The sequence below is a fragment of the Bos indicus genome, chromosome 17 (assembly GCF_029378745.1).
Source record: "Bos indicus isolate NIAB-ARS_2022 breed Sahiwal x Tharparkar chromosome 17, NIAB-ARS_B.indTharparkar_mat_pri_1.0, whole genome shotgun sequence".
NCBI classification, from domain to species: domain Eukaryota; kingdom Metazoa; phylum Chordata; class Mammalia; order Artiodactyla; family Bovidae; genus Bos; species Bos indicus.
In genome coordinates this window covers 68980240-68997247 of record NC_091776.1, presented here as the reverse complement: position 1 = coordinate 68997247, position 17008 = coordinate 68980240, and the positions used below count along the sequence as shown (strand labels likewise).

The following is a 17008-nucleotide window of genomic DNA, read 5'->3' as shown; positions in this document are numbered from 1 at the left end:
CGATTTTTAGCCATCTTTTCAAAAAGGAAGGATGTGTGAAAAAGATGTGTGGATGTGTCAGTTGCTCAGTTGTGTCTGACTCTGCAACCCCATGGACTGTAGCCTGCCAGGTTTCTCTGTCCATGGAATTCTCCAGGCAAGAATACTGGAGTGGATTGACGTTCCCTTCTCCATGTGAAGAAGAAACTGACAAAACAGAAGCTTTTATTTAAAAAAAAAAAAAAAAAAAAGCTGTGTACTTCCACTTTAGGGCTTCTCAGGTGGCTCAGTGGTAAAGAATCCACCTGCCAATGCAGGAGATGTGGGTTTGATCCCTATGTCAGGAAGATCCCCTGGAATAAGAAATATCAACCCACTCCAGAATTCTTGCCTGGGAAATCCAATGGACAGAGGAGCCTGGTGGGCTGCAGTTGATGCAGTCACAAAGAGTTAAACATGACTGAATGACTGAGGGCACATGCACACACACACACACACACACTCTTCTACCTTACCCCAGGTTTACTTCTTGGGCCTCTGCTAACTTGCATCTCTGGAATCTATAAGAAGAACCTACCAGAACCATGTACTTATGCATTCAAACTCTGTGCTCAAACTGCTTTTTTCAGCAATTAGTTCACACCTGAATAAGGAATTTAGTGGTCTACCTGCTCCATTGGCACACAACTGGCACCCAAGAGGTCCCTCCTTGGAGAAAGGTCCCTCCTTGCAAACAGTAGGGGTGCTCTAAGTCAGGACTGAGGTGCTTCACTAGAGTTTTGTATTTACTTCAATTTCTACCCTATGTTTTTCAAGTAAAAGCCATGTGAGGACTTTTCTGTGGGGCCAGTGATGAGCATACCCAATGTCAAACACAATAAAAAGCTTTTAGAAGGCTGAGAAATCAAGCCACCAAAGCAGCAGCTTCCAAACTTAATAGGCCTTCTTAAGGGAGAGGACTGACTTTCCTTATCACCAAAAGGCTGGTACCAGGAAGGAAGAAATCTGTGGTTTCACTGCACTCCCTCCTCCATGTCTCCCACGAGAAGAGCATGCAGTACTGTGAATCCAAGGAGCTGCGGCTCTCTCAGGACAGCCCGAGGAACATGGCTTTACATTCAAGTTGAGAACTAAGACCCAGTTGGGCATGGGCTGGACTCCCAAGGACAGAAGCACCGTGCACCTCACCTGGGCATTCACAACCTCCTCCTTTGGCTCGGTTTGCCACCGCGGCTGCATAGGAGCGTGCGTCCAAGATCAAAAGCTTCTGTGGCTGGATGGCTAAACTCTCTGCTCCTGAAGCATTTGACAGAGAAGAATCTGGGGACATCAGGAGCAGGAAGAAAAAACGAAATGAACCTGTCTCTCCCAGAATTGTTGCAAAATAAAAACGACAGGCACTTATTACAGTACCCCAAAAACTCGATTAAGTGAAGTCCACCTAACCCACACTACCTAAATACAATGGAACTTCTCTCCCGAGTTGTTTTCTATTTTGCCTACCATCTCTGATACTTCGGTTCTACCTAGAATGACTACAATGAAAGCCCAGTGTTTCCCTCATGGTCTGGAAACACTGTATAGGTCCCCTATCACATGCACAGTCCATCTTGTCACGACGGCAGAAAGACAACACTCTAGTGCTCTTAACCAAGTTTGAAAGAGAAGGTCTTCTGGTTTTTGCCAAGACCCATGACTCCTCAAACAATCCCACTAACTGAAGCTTCACTCTCACTCTTCTATGAAACCAAATTCTGTCTTAAAAGAAAAAGGCCATTTCAAGAAAAGTTTCTCAGATGCTACAAAAACTTACTGCCAGAGGCCCAGGGACTCCTTACCGAACTCCACATCAGAGAGGTCTCCTGCACAGGGGAAGTCCCGGGGACTGTTCCTAGCCGATGGCTTGCTGCCACCGGATCGGGAGTCGGAGGCACAAGCTTTGGCTACGGACTGCACCAGGTGCTCATCGTCGGCGTTCCTCCAGCCCCACCAGCTGACCTCTGGCTGTCCGCAGCGGGCAATGACGGCTCCGTTGCTCTGGTGCCTGTGCGGGGAACAAGACGACAACTGTACCCAACCCCGTGGCCCCATGCGGATATTCTGAGCTCACACACAAAGTGCCACAGGAGGCTTTAAATGCCTTAATGAATGCTTGGCTACAGGCATGTGATGGTTAGCTTCAAGGCCTCCCAGGGCAGAAGTCTTATAAACCATCAAGAATAATGAAATCTATCTGGATCTTTCTGGATTATCATACCATTTTAGAGACCTTTGTAGAATAACCAACGAAATGATAAATGTGTATTCTTACAGAAAACAAAATATTCATAAAGAATATATGAATAACTACTTTTGGAAAATTAGGTAAAAAATAAAATACCAACACCACACTAATTCTGCTACTTAATAATGAAGCATTAATCTCTTTTTAATACTACATCTGCATATCCAAGCTTAATGGATGCTAAGACAAACATCTGTTTCCTCCTGACTTCTGAGGACCCAGCATAGCAACTGTGCAATTATGGCTGGCTTGAGGATTCTTTTCAAAACAAGATCCCACATTTGGGACTGAAATATTTACCTGGCCCACAGTGGACTGCTTTACAAAACCTCCTGAGATTTCATGAGTCACAACTGCTCTTACTATAGGCAGATAGCTCAATGAGCCAGTTATCCTTCCGTAAACTCTTAGAAGGAAATGAATAGCATAAACATCAATAAACCATACTCTGATAAGATCCTTTTTCACGAAAAAAAAAAAAGACCAGAAATCATACTCATTGTCTATCCAAGCTTTTCCTAATTAGGAATTTTAGTAAGGTAATTTTAGCAGCTAAGAAGTTGTAAGGGTAATGTCATTTGGTGACAAAAAGGAATCAAGCTCTAATACATATCACAACATGGATGAACCTTGAGTATGTTATTGCTCCAAAGTGAAAGAAGTCAATCACAAAAGACCACATTATGATTCCATTTATACAGTGTCCAGAACAGGAAGATCTATAGAGATAGCATGTAGATTTACTGATAACCCAGAGCTAAGGAGTGTGAGGAGGGAACAGGGAGTGTATGCTAATGGGTCTGGGATTTCTTTTTAGGGTGGGGAGAACGTACTAAAGTAAGCGTAGTGACGGTCGTACAACACAGTGAATATACTTAAAAACACTGAGCTATACACATTAAAAAAAAGGTGAACTGTATGTGACAGCTCAATAAAGCTGTTTAGATGTTATAAAAGTAGTCAGTTCACTATAAAAATAAATGAGTAAAAAGCTAGTAAGCAAAAAATTTTAATATCTCCCAAATTCTATATCCTAGAAAGAACAATGTTCTTTACTCCCATTAAAATTGTTTCCAAATACACATTCATCCACATAAAACATATGTGGATGTTTTATGCACAGATGGGTTTTTAACAGACTATTGCATCTATATGTCTTGTTCAAAGGACAACGTGAGAAAGTTTTTTGTTTTTACTCCTAAAACTCATAAACAATAAAATTAAATTTGGCAACAATAAATTCCACTGGAATCATCAGTTTGTTTGTCATTTTTAAATCCTCCCTCATTAGGAGAGACAAATAATAGAAAGTACTCGTGTACTGCCAACACAACAATTAGGTCAACTGCTGAACGGCCGAACTATAAATAAAACCTCAGTGATTCTTAAAGGGCCTACTAGCATACAATAATAGATGCTGGGTAACCAATGAGCTGAGGGGCGGCAGCTCTTTACAGAATAGGCTGGGGGGCCTCTGCTGCACATCCTTTTTTTCCGAAATTTTTCCCAGCAACGCTTGAGAAGAACAGTAGATGGCACTCGTCAGCCTGGGTCTTGGGTTTTAAGGGTCATCGTATGATAGCTAGATCACAACTGAATTGCTGCAAAAAGCAGCTTCTGCAGTCATCTAAATGCTTTAGGTAGCATGAAAGAGAACAAGAACACTGTAGCTAAAAATCACTAGAGTGTTTCTATCATTTTAAAATAGAACCAGGAAAAATAAAACTTAAGATGTTCAATGGATGAGTCCCCTACTAAACAGTGAATTCTTCAATTTTACATAGAGAAAGATACAAATGTTTAAACTATCCCAAAGTTAGTATTAGTCAAACTCCCTAAATGACTAGAAAAGTTGCTGAGTCGTGTCCAACTCTGTGACTCCATTGACTGTAGCCCTCCAGGCTCCTCTGTCCATGGGATATCCCAGCCAAGGATACTGGAGTGAGTTGCCATTCCCTTCTCCATGAGATCTTCCCGACCCAGGGATGGAACCCGGGTCTCCTACGTTGCAGCAGATTATTTACCGTCAGAGCCACCAGACAGCCCCATGACTAGAAGTTTCTAAGAATCACTCAATGCAGAGTGAGACAGCTGTGACTTGCACTACAGATGGGCAGCCTTTGCACTGTCTTGCCGTGTCAACGCAATCTCCATCTTCAATAATAAAGCTAATTAAGCACTCTCTCGTAACCATGGGAGAAAGCACTGATCAGATGCTGGTTCAATGTGGTGCTTTCAAGTAAGTGCGGCCAGCAACCTCAGGAGTCATGATCTACAGACAACTACATTCAGTAAACACATGTTGGATTCAGAAGCATCCTGCCACCTGAGCTAACAAAGCTCATTCATTCCCTCTAGCATAAACTCTGGAAGGGAAAAGAAGCTTCCCATGTTTATTCTAAGTCTTCGGCCTACACTTTTAGGCCTCTCTACCAACAGGAAGAATTTCACTGAACGACCCTTGCTTTGAGATGAGAGTCCTTTCCCCTTACGCTCAAAGTCAGCAAACTCCGCAAATGACAGGGCTGCTGATCTAACACAGCTGCTGGCCGCACAGCAGCAGCTGGCGGCTTTCCCTATTTGAGCTGGGCTGATCGCTGATAAGACTCCTAAATCCTTTCAGCTTGCGCTGCTCTCTAATTCCTGTGTCAACCTTACCACTTGAATGATAGGTAAATTTGGTGACCTACTTTTCTAGAGGTGTCTGAAAACAACAGTGATGAAAACTGAGACTGAAAATTTAATGGGTTTCCCTGGTGGCTCAGATAGTAAAGAACCTGCCTGCAATGCAGGAGACCTGGGTTTGATCCCTGGGTCGGGAAGAACCCCAGGGGAAGGGAATGGCTACCCACTCCAGTATTCCTGCCTGAAGGATTCCATGGACAGAAGGGTCTGGCAGGTTACAGTCCAGGGGGTCACAAAGAGTCGGACACGACTGAGCGACTTTCATTGGGCCAGAAGCAACTGTGTACTTTCACATCTCTCCCTCTTTGGGATGGCCACTAAAATCTGCCTTCCATGGACTAAGAAAACAAGCTGGTTACCTCACTAGGAATTACACAAGAAGTTTTAAACCCCTTCTTACCACCTCAGTATTTCAATGGACTTCCTTCTGGCATGAGCTTCTAACTAAGCCTCACTGGTTTGGCCCAAATTCAAGGAGAGTCCATAATGTCTGCAAACGGGGAAAATGAAATGGGGACTGTGAATATTACAAGGACATCTGAAATTGTTCCAAAACATGAGGGAATGACTTCTTAAAAACTTCACATGATTTGTGAGAACTCAGCTAGATAGTCACTGAATCATAAAAGCAGCCCTCAGGAATACAATCTACTCCAGACACTGATTAGGAAGCCTTGTCTTACAGAGTCATTCAGATGTCACAGCATACCTGTGAACTGAGAACATCATGGGAACAGACTGAGGTCAGTCAGGGAACTTGCTCAAGGTGCCACAGCAAGGCAGAGAGAAGACTTGAGTTCTAACACCTGTGCTTGTTATCACACCACCACCCCTTCTAGAATTTGGCTCCCTTGACTCTCCTGCCTCTGATCTCCAGTATCTTCTGACCAGCCAAGCGCTACCCTTCTCTAAATGCTCCCTCTCAAAACAAACTTCCATGTGGCAATATTTTAACCACAAAGACAATCACAAATCTACATCCCCCATTCTCACTTTCCAGGACTCATCTCTCTCAATCCAAAGGTCATCAACTGAAGCTAAAAGCAGTGACTACATTATCTTCCCATAGAATGTCAGAAGAGAGCTTGCCTGGTGGCTCAGTGGTTAAAAAAAAAAATGTGCCTGCCAATGCAGGAGACACAGGTTCGATCCCTTGTCCTGGAAGATCCCACAGGCTGTGGAGCAGCTAAGGCCCTTGTGCCACAGCTACTGAGCCTGTGCTCTAGAGCCTGGGAGCCACCACCACTGAGGCCCACTGCCCTAGAGCCCAAGCTCCGCAATAAGAGAAACCACTGCAATGAGACGTCTGTGCACCACAACTACAGTAGGCCCCACTCACCTCAACCAGAGAAAAGTCCATGCAGCAAGGAAGACCCAGCGTAGACATAAGTAAACATTTAAAAAAAAACAACGTCAGAAGGATCTTAAAATAGCAAATCCAGCCATTTTTAATCAAAATTTTCTTTTCAGTGTCAGCTGAATCATCAGGTAGTGTTGCAGTGAAGTACTGACTGGTACATGACTGGATGAGCAACTCTAACAATAAGGAAGTATGCAGTAGCCTGGAGAGCTCCCTGAACCCACCCCACCCCACCCCCAGGCTAGCAGCGCCAGAGCACAGACCAAGAGCGCTGGGCAGCAGCACCAGAGCAAGCTGGGCCGGCCAGGCTTCCTCACCTGTAGACGACAGCGGGGATGCGCTTCCAGGACCGGAAGCCTGCAACACTTTCCAGTTCTTTGTCAGTGATCCAGGCAGGCACTATGAGCTCCTGTGGATAGCTCCCACACAGCCTAACAGGGTTGGTGAGGAAGAGGGAGAAGGGAAAGAGGAGGAGAGACTCGAGTGAGCCAGGGTAAGGGTGTGCATCAAGCTACCCCAGAGCCAGTTAAAAAGGCAGCAAGGAGCAAGACTTGAAGTTCCGCCCTGCTTAGTGGAGTGGGTTGCCCTGAGTGTTATACACGTCAAGTGATACTATCTTGGATTGTTCCACTTGATGCTGCCTTTTGGAAATCTGGCCATCTTAACAATCAATAAAAAAAAAAGGGAGTTGAGAGGCACTCACTCTACTGTAACCATTGTAACCAATACATGGATCATTTCTAACTACACAGGTACCCAGTTCAACTGCAGAGGTGGAAGTCTGTGTTACTCTACCAGGCCCTCAGTCTTTCAGGGAAACGTAAGAAGTGCAAGAGCCCACAGTTTCGACTTCCCAGAGACCTCATAGGATTACTAACATGCTGTTTGATGTGAACCAGACAAGGTGTCCTAATTGTAGGTAACAGGTGCAGCTATGGGTATACAGATGCAGCACGGCGGGTCAGCCCCATATGCATACACAATCACAGCCCCATTAAGCCAAGTCAGTGATGTGAGTATGCTATTAATCATCATTTCTATAAAACACACTTCAGAACTACACTCGGAGGGCGGCGGGGGGGGAAGCCAGTTTTTTTTTAATTTAATTTTTATTTTATCTTACAGTTGACTTACAGTGTTGTGTTTAAAAAAGCTGCTTTCATTAGGGAAAATATTAGTAGGTGTTTTGTTTGTCTTACTTCACTCAATATTCGGATCACTATACTCCTGTCCTCTAAGTATTACATTATCCAGTAGTCAGCTCTTCACCAAGTGAGAGCTGTTCACTTGGCAGATAAGCAGTCTCCAGTATAGGAAAGGTGAGTTATATGTGAGCAAAGCCTGTTGCAGCCTCAGGCTCCCTGAGGACCCCCTCCCACCGTCATTCTCTCCTTTGACTTGTCAGCTGAGAACAGGCCAAGGTATGACTCATCTGTAGCTCCTGATTCTTGGCAACACCTCCTTGGCCAAGGTCCATGTTAAGAGCTGTATATAGTAATTAGCTGTAGTTTTTCCAGCAAAAAATGAAATGCTCTGATGGCTACCCACAAACAGTCCAAGAAAATAGCTATCGTAATCTGAGGCAGTTGGAAAGATAAGAGAGTGATTAATGTCTCCAACTGCTGCAGGGAAACTTAAGAGGAGAAGGATACGTTAATTGAAAAATTCTGGACAGTTTTCTTTCATTTTATAGAAATCTGAATCACCAAAATCATAGTTAATTAACTGCCCTTCCCTATCGAAGTTCTTATACGTTCCAAGGAAATATTTAATAATGGTTACATTAGTATTTAAAGGTTACACAATCATAGCTATGACATTAGTTTTAGATCAATGAATTAAAGAACAGAATAAGACTTAAGCCTTTTCATACGATCTGTGGTAAAAGTACGTAAAAACCAGCTCCTAAGTGTTTTATCGAGTAGTGATAAGGACAACAGAAACTGCCTGCCTATAGGTATTTAGACGTACATGTGCCAGAAGAGAGGCCTGGAGGGGAATGGAAGGAAAACTCCAGGATCCTACTAAGTAAGAATCTCTTTCCACTCCAGTGATAGCAATGGAAACAGAAGGCTCAACAAGTACTCTGAAAATCATGCACTTATATTTAATAAATAAAACTCTGTTTTGAAGAAAAATTTTAAATTCAAATGTTCTGCCACATGAGAATTGGGGTTTCTTGACAAGGCAGCGGTCATGGAACACAGGCCACAGGGACCAAACACAACTCACCTGTACTTCTCATTGATGTTAGAGATCCTCCAGGCGTTGTTCATATCAAAACCCATCCGCTCCACCTCGTTTTTAAACCTTGACGTTACATGCTCCCCTAGGGACCAAAGGCAGACAGGAGAAAGGAAGAAATGAGTACGATTTTGCAAAACAGGTGGAATAAAAGCACTGGTATCCTTAGTTTTTTTTTTTTTCTTTTTAAGTATTATAATAAATACCATATTTAGTTTTAAAAAAAATCTCCTGCTGGGCTAAGATTATAAAAAAAATGAGGAAATTAATTCTGATCAAGAATATTATCTCTTCAATTAAAAATAAATTTAAAAAATTAAAAAGGAATTAATATTATCTCATCTAATCACTACTATCAAATTTAAGGGCAGTATCACTGAACGCATGTTACAGAGGATAAAACAGACTGGGGAGATTATTACGGCAGCTCTGTCTGATCCCAAAACCCATGTTCTTGTCACTATACTGGCTAGCTTCCTATTTCCACACTCAGACTGATGGTATACATAAGAAATAAAATCAGTAAGTTCACCAAGACGAGTAATATGGATCTGTAACTCCTCATGAGAAACCCTCTGGGCCAGATTTCAGAAACTGAACTTTCTGGATTTTAAGGTGGTATATGTATTATCAGTTCAGTTGCTCAGTCATGTCCGATTCTTTGAAACCCCATGGACTGCAGCACACCAGGCTTCCCTGTCCCTCACCAACTCCTGGAGTTTGCTCAAACTCAATGTCCATCGAGTTGGTGAAGTCATCCAACCATCTCATCCTCTGTCGTCCCCTCTTCTCCTCCTGCCTTCAATCTTTCCCAGCATCAGCATCTTTTCAAATGAGTCAGTTCTTGGCATCAAGTGGCCAAAATATTGGGAGTTTCAGCTTCAGCATCAGGTCTTTCAATGAACACCCAGGACTGATCTCCTTTAGGATGGACTGGTTGGATGTCCTTGCAGTCCAAGGGACTCTCAAGTCTTCTCCAACACACACTTCAAAAGCATCAATTCTTCGGCTCTCAGCTTTCTTTATAGTCCAACTCTCACATCCATACATGACTACTGGAAAAACCATAGCTTTGACTAGACAGATCTTTGTTGGCAATGCTGGGTTAATGATCTCAAAAGCATTAAACAAACATTAACATCTTTACAGTGCAAAACATGGATAACTCAAACTAAGTGGGTTAAATAAAGCAGCAAATAGCTAGCTCAGATGAAGTCAAATCACCAAATAAAATTAAAATCTTTGATTTTCAGAACCTTATAGATTACAGAATTGCAGTTAAAAGATCATGGGGTTCCCTGGTGGCTCAGTGATAAGGAATCTGCTTGTCCATGCAGGAGATATGAATTCAATCCGTGGTCTAGGAAGATCCCACGTGCCTTGGAACAGCCAGGCCTCTGTGCCACAGCTATGAAGCCTGTGCTCCAGAGCCCAGAGTCGCAACTACTGAACCCACAAGCTGCCAACTACTGAAGCCTGCACTTCTACAGCCCATGCTCTGCAACGAGAGAGGCCACCGCAATGACAAGCCCGTGCACCATAGCTAGAGAATAGCCCCCATGAAAAGCCAAGCAATAACAAAAACCCAGCACAGCCAATAAATAAATAATAGATCATAAGACTTTAACTGCCTGTATCCATGAATCTCAAGAAACACCATACTTCTAATCAGAACGCCGAGCATAAAAGAACATCCACCCAAAACAAGTATAATCTGCCTACATTTGCCCTCGTGGATTTGGCTCCTTCTTCCTTAAAGACAGCGAGCTACAAAGGCAGAAATGAACTAAATATAAAAGTCATTAAATCTGAAATATTTCCTTCCATGAGAACAGAGGCCTAGAACAGTAATTTTATGAAGAACAAACAACAACAAACCACTCGGCAGTCCCTCTAACATTTACAGCTTACAGCCTGAGAAGTAAACACTGGCGGGGCCGGGAGAAACTACGTGGCAAAAGCACAGAAGAGCCGCACGGTGACCAAAGCTTTGCTCTCCCCGGGAGAAGAGCTTCAGAGCAGGAAACAGCAACTACCCGAACGACGGACAAGTCTATCAAACTACTTCCCATTTAAACTGCTCTTCTTGAGCTTAAACTAGGTATTGTATGCTTCCTGAAGGAGAGCTATAAAAAGATGAGGTTCAGAGATGCAAGAGGAAATAATCAACTGAATCTATTCCATTCTGGCAAAGTTTTAAAAGCGATATAATCTTTCAAACAGGAAAAAGCTATCTGAATTGGGAGTGCCATCTGTCTACAAACTGTAAGGAATGGTGACCATCAAGAATTCTAGACAGGGAGTCTTTTCACTTATAATCACAATACAAAAGCTGTAAAACTATGGCAACTTCTAAGTTCATTAACTAATGACAAGTTTTCTCCCAACTTGGAATATAGTTCCAAGTCTCTGAAAAATGTAAAAAGGTATTTACTTAGTGGTCATTTACATTAGTACCCCTATCTTAATGGACACCCAGACAGCCTCAATAGAACCCTATAAATTCAAGAGTAACCCTCTCCACCTCCCTCCCTTTCTCCTCAGGCAGTTTTCTACATAGAACCACTGCTCAAGAATGGGTTTAGAATTCCCATTCCCAGCATGAAACTGAGCTACAAACAAACATATACTGAGTAGCCATCATTTAAAAAAATCTGTTATTTCAAGTTCCTTGAGAACAAAGAATGAGTTTAAATTCTTTGTATTCTCTAAAGCAGTGACTTCATCAACTTTGAATCCGACCATCACAACCTACAGTAAGAATGTTTTACACCACAATTCAACACAATGTATTTTTTAAGAGTTTCATAAAACAATACTGACCCTTGCTATGTGTGCGACTCATTGATGTTTTCTATCCTAAGTGTTTCATTTCATACTTCATTTCTTAAAACTTCGATTTCATGACCCACTGGTGGATCACAACCTGCAGTTTGAAAACCATTGCTTGAAAAAAAACTGAGCAGCATACTTTACATACACAGAGTAATTCAACTGGCTTTTGCTAAACTGTGAGAAGTTCACTTGTGCTCATCCTGCCAGAAAAGTGCAAGCCAAGCACAAATATTGCTGGGTTTTCCTTAAGAACTCCCTCCCCTCTTAGAATTCTCCTATCTCCACCAATTCAACATCAGATATGCTGTAATACCCCAATTTATTTGTTGCTTTTTATTTCCATTTCGACCCTTCCTATGGGCCTTCCCCATCCCCAAATGAGGTCTGTACCTCTTTAACGTTTTGTATTTCTTATACTACATACAGTCCAGCAATTATTTTAATAATAAAAACTTTTCTTTAAAGCAGTAAGTTCCTCTACCATAAATACAGTTATCAACCAGCAGTCTACAAAAATTTCCCCCCAAAAGTCTAGCTCCCGGGGTGATTCTGAGTACTCACTCACACCTACAGTCATATGTAACCTAAAGGCCTGGGGCAGAAGGGCCAGGCCCGTACCGAGGACGTGAGGAAGATCAGTACCAGAGTCAGAGAAGGTGAGAAACAGCCTCCAGATTTTCAAATATGGAGAGAAGAACCCTTCTTTTCTGTGAACTAAGGGCCCAGTTCAGTTGTCTAGATGTACAATTACTGGACTGCGATCAAACTCGGAAAGCAGACTGCTGACAAGGGCTTTTACTTCATCTAAACAGGCAGCTGCACAACAGTATATGGCCCAGAGTCATGCTGTTCATGGTTAATCAAAAGGTGCTTATCAGGCAATTCACAGAGAAGAGGTCAGAGAGGTGGGTCTGATGCTACTAAACTAGCAACTCAATTGCCCAGTCATCTGTCAGACTCCAGATTAAAGCTCACATACAGAACTACCGCCAAGAAGACAGCTAAAACGAGAAGGATGTTGAGCATACAGCTTGAGTCCATTCTTATTTAGACTTTGAAATGGGGCTAACAGCAGAGTCAGGAGTTTTGCAATGAACTCCAACAGCATTATGGAGACTTCCTCCAAAACAGATTAAGACTTAGAGCAATGTGGCCACAGGATGGCTGGCTAACTATGACAGGTTCAACAGTCAGAAACTAAGATTCACACGAATACAAGGTAATGATATAATTTTCCCATTTCCCTCCTCTCTGACACATTCTACTCTTAATAGGCTAGGCAGAGAAGAGTCCATAAAAGGTTTTAATAACTTCTGAAAGACTCAACTTTTACCCTTCAGAATCTATGCCTGTAATCTCATGTGCTGGGGCAGGTTAAAAAATAGCATGACTTTGAAACATCTCAGGCGCCGTCTCACCTAAAGATGACTTAAAAGAATGTGGTTGTCTGGTCTGCTCCTAACTGGTGAGTAATGCTGTAGCCACTACCAATACTCAACAATATTGGGTAGAGACAGAAGAACTAGGTTGACTGGCTCTAAAAATGCCACCATAGTATTTTTCGAGGGTGAGTTTTCCTCTGTACTTCACAGTGAAAATATATGAAAGGAAAAAGGCATACATATGTATTCAAACCAAGTCACTGAAGTTCAGTAAGACTGCATATGACCTGCAGCAGGTTGACTTCAGTGTGGAACATACATATTAAAAACAAAATACAACCTTTAGTCATAGAGTCAGTTCCAATCAGTTACAATGGTATCATTTTATATATTCATACTTTTCAAAATGTTTTCATAAGCATGACACTTAGGAGGCACTCAAGCATTCACTGAACTGAAACAGAGCTGATTTTCAGAATATACAGATCAGCTTGGGCAGGAAGAAGAAATATGTCCCACACTTTGAAGAACACAGGAAACTGAAGTAAAGAGAGGACACATGGCTTGCCCGGCGCCGTTTTAAAAATTAAATGGTAGAGTATAGGTTTGAATTCCGGTTTTCTAGTCCCTAAATCAGTATTTTGCCCCCCAAATGCCTCCATCCACAAACCCATGAAAAAAACAGGACACTGTGGATGTCCTGGTGGCCAACGAATACCAAATATCTTCAAGGAAAGAAAGGTCTGGGAACTAAAATCATCTCACCTCAGGACAAAGCCATCTATAATTAATAAACAGGAATTGAGTTCTGACCTGGTACATCTTAGGAATATTCTAAGAGTTGACTCAAATCCTAAAGAAACTAAATTATCAAGGAAATAAGGAATCACCTAACGATGAGGATTTGCAGTCTGTGGTTGTGAGAGAAACAGGTTAGGAGAAATTCAAGCCTTGTTAACTAAACACTGTTAACTAAAACTAAATACTGTTAACTAAAGCCCAAAACTAGGGAATGCCTTTTGGAATTAAGAGCCTTAAACAAATCAAAGTTCTTATATAACATAATACAAGGTACCCACAATAACTTAACATGATACAATGAGGTGCACCCGATAACTTCATTATCCAAGGAGATGGCAGAGATTAAACAATCTAATACTTAAGACGTACTTGGGGGCTTCCCTGGTGACTCAGTGATTAAAGAATCCACCTGCCAATGCCGCAGACCCAGGTTCGATCCCTGATCTGGGAAGATGCCACATGCCATGCAACAGCTGACCCCGCAGCACCACATTTAATGAGCCTGGGCTCCAGGCCCCAGGAGCCGCAACTATCGAGTCCAGGTGCTGGAATTCTTGAAGCCCACGCTCCACAACGAGAGCAGCCACAGCAATGAGAAGCCTGCACGCTGCAACAGAGTAGCCCCCACTGGCCACTACTAGAGGAAAGACTGCACAGCAACAAGCACCCTGTACAGCCAAAAATAAATAAATATTAAAAGAAAAAAAAAAAGACTCCGCCTTGCACCCAGATTCCCTGGTCTGGGAAGATCTCATATGCCACAGAGCAACTCGGCCCGTGCACCACAACTACTGAGCCTGTGCTCTAGAGCCCACGAGCCACACCTACTGAAGCCCACACGCCTGGAGCCCATGCTCCACAACAAAAGCAGCCACTGCAAGGAGAAGCCGTGCCCTGAAATGAAGAGCAGTCAACTAGAGGAAGCCCATGCACAATCATGAAAACCCACCACCGCCAAAAAATAAAGTCTGAGAAATGTGCATTTAAAAAAAAGGAAAAGATGTAATGGGGACTTCTCTGGTTGTCCAGTGGTTAAGATTCCGTGCTTCTACTGCAGGAAGCACAGATTTGATCCCTGGTCAGAGCAATGAGGGAGACCTGGGTTCGATTCCTGGGTTGGGAAGATCCCCTGGAGAAGGGAAAGGCTACCCATTCCAGTACTCTGGCCTGGAAAATTCAGTCCATGGACTGTATAGTCCATGGGGTCGCAGAGTCAGACATGACTTTTTCACAGGGAATTAAGATCCCATATGCCGTGTGATGTGGCCAAATAAAAACAACTTAAAAAAAAAAGATGTAATGGCTAAAAATTTAGCAAATATACATGTAAAATTCACAAATTAATTGGATTTAAAATAACTTTAAAAACTCAAAAAAAAAAAAAAAAAAAAAAACCTGAAAAGACCCATAAACAAAAAAAAACCCAATGGCATATAAAGAAGGAAAAAAAAAGATGGAACAGATAAAGAAGTGAAGTGAGAGAGTGCTTAGGCACATTTTCATCACCTTCCAAGGCCACTTGTTGGTGATTTGTGGGAACCACTGTGGATTCCCCTGGCTGACCAGGCTTGTGGGAAGCTCAGATTCCTAAGACTTTCCCTGAGGCTCCCCAAGGGCAGCTGCCTGTTTTTCACCTCATATCCACAGCACATCTTACAATCAGTTCCCAATAACCAAGAACTGCTTTCAAGTTCTGGCTCTGTCGATGCCCTGCAGTTCAGTTCAACTGCTCAGTCGTGTCCAACTCTTTGCAACCCAATGGACTGCAGCACGCCAGGCCTCCCTGTCCCTCACCAACTCCTGGAGCTTACTCAGACTCATGTCCATCGAGTCAGTGATGCCATCCAACCATCTCATGCTCTGTCGTCCCCTTCTCCTCCAGCCTTTTCAATCTTTCCAGCATCAGGGTCATCTCCAATGAGTCAGTTCTTCACGTGAGGTGGCCGAAGTATTGGAGCTTCAGCTTGAGTCCTTCCAATGAATATGCAGAACTGATTTCTTTTAGGATTGACTGGTTTGATCTTCTTGCAATCCAAAGGAATCTCAAGATTCTCCCAACACCACAGTTCAAAAGCATCAATTCTGCAGTGCTCAGCTTTCTCCATGGTCCAACTCTCACGTCCGTACACATGACTACTGGAAAGACCATAACTTTGGCTATACGGACCTTTGTCAGTAAAGTAATGTCTCTGGTTTTTAATATGCTGTTGAGGTTGGTCATAGCTTTTCTTCCAAGGAGCAAGCATCTTTTAATTTCATGGCTGCAGTCACCATCTGCAGTGATTCTGGAGCCCCAAAAAATAAAGTCTGTCATTGTTTCCCCATCTATTTGCCATGAAGTGATGGGACTGGATGCCATGATCTTCGTTTTTTGAATGTTGAGCCAGCTTTTTCACTCTCCTCTTTTACTTTTATCAAGAGGCTCTCTAGTTCTTCTTCGCTTTCTGCCATAAGGGTGGTGTCATTTGCATATCTAAGGTTATGATGTTTCTCCTTGTAATCTTGATTCCAGCTTGTGCTTCATCCAGCCCCACGTTTTGCATGATGTACTCTGCATATAAGTTAAATAAGCAGCGTGACGGTATACAGCCTTGACGTACTCCTTTCCCAATTTTGAACCAGTCCATTGTTCTATGTCTGGTTCTAACTGTTGCTTCTTGACCTGCGTACAGATTTCTCAGGCAGGTATGGTGGTCTGGTATTCCCATCTCTTGAAGAATTTTCCACTGTTTGCTGTGATCCACACAGTCAAAGGCTTTATCGTAGTCAATGAAGATGTTTTTCTGGAATTCTCTTGCTTTTTCTATGATCAAACAGATGTTGGCAATTTGATCTCTGGTTCCTCTGCCTTTTCTAAATCTAGCTTAAACATCTGGAAGTTCTTGGTTCATGTACTGTTGAAGCCTAGCATGGAGAATTTTGAGCATTACTTTGCTAGCATGTGAGATGAGTACAATTGTGTGGTAGTCTGAATATTCTTTGGCATTGCCTTTCTTTACAATTAGACTGAAAACTGACCTTTTCCAGTCCTGTGGCCACTGCTGAGTTTTCCCAATTTGCTCGAATATTGAGTGCAGCACCTTCACAGCATCATCTTTGAGGATTTGAAATAGCTCAGCTGGAATTCCATCACCTCCACTAGGCTTTGTTTGTAGTGATGCTTCTTAAGGGTCACTTGATCTCGCACGCCAGGATGTCTGGCTCTAAGTGCCTGATCACACCATCGTGGTTATCTGGGTCATGAAGATCTTTTTTGTGTAGTTCTTCTGTATATTCTTGCCACCTCTTCTTAATATCCTCTGCTTCTGTTAGGTCCATACTGTTTCTGTCCTTTACTGTGCCCATCTTTGCATGAAATGTTTCCTTGGTATCTCTAATTTTCTTGAAGAGATCTCTAGTCTTTCCCATTCTATTGTTTTCCCCTATTTCTTTGCACTG

General features: G+C 42.6%; 1 protein-coding gene across 15 annotated transcripts in view; it reads right to left on the bottom strand.

Annotated features, from left to right (window-relative positions):
- The window catches only part of MTMR3 (myotubularin related protein 3), a 131527-nt gene that overhangs the window by 17761 nt on the left and 96758 nt on the right, over window positions 1-17008 (bottom strand). For 13 of the 15 annotated variants that reach the window (XM_019977338.2, XM_019977343.2, XM_019977342.2 and 10 more), the window contains 4 exons: window positions 8541-8637; window positions 6626-6739; window positions 1818-2023; window positions 1168-1299 (listed from right to left, as the gene is read on the bottom strand). In XM_019977338.2, the coding sequence (XP_019832897.2) occupies window positions 1168-1299; window positions 1818-2023; window positions 6626-6739; window positions 8541-8637 (549 nt within the window). The remainder of the gene's footprint in view (window positions 1-1167; window positions 1300-1817; window positions 2024-6625; window positions 6740-8540; window positions 8638-17008) is intronic. The other 2 variants (XM_070769812.1, XM_070769813.1) reach the window with 1 other exon arrangement.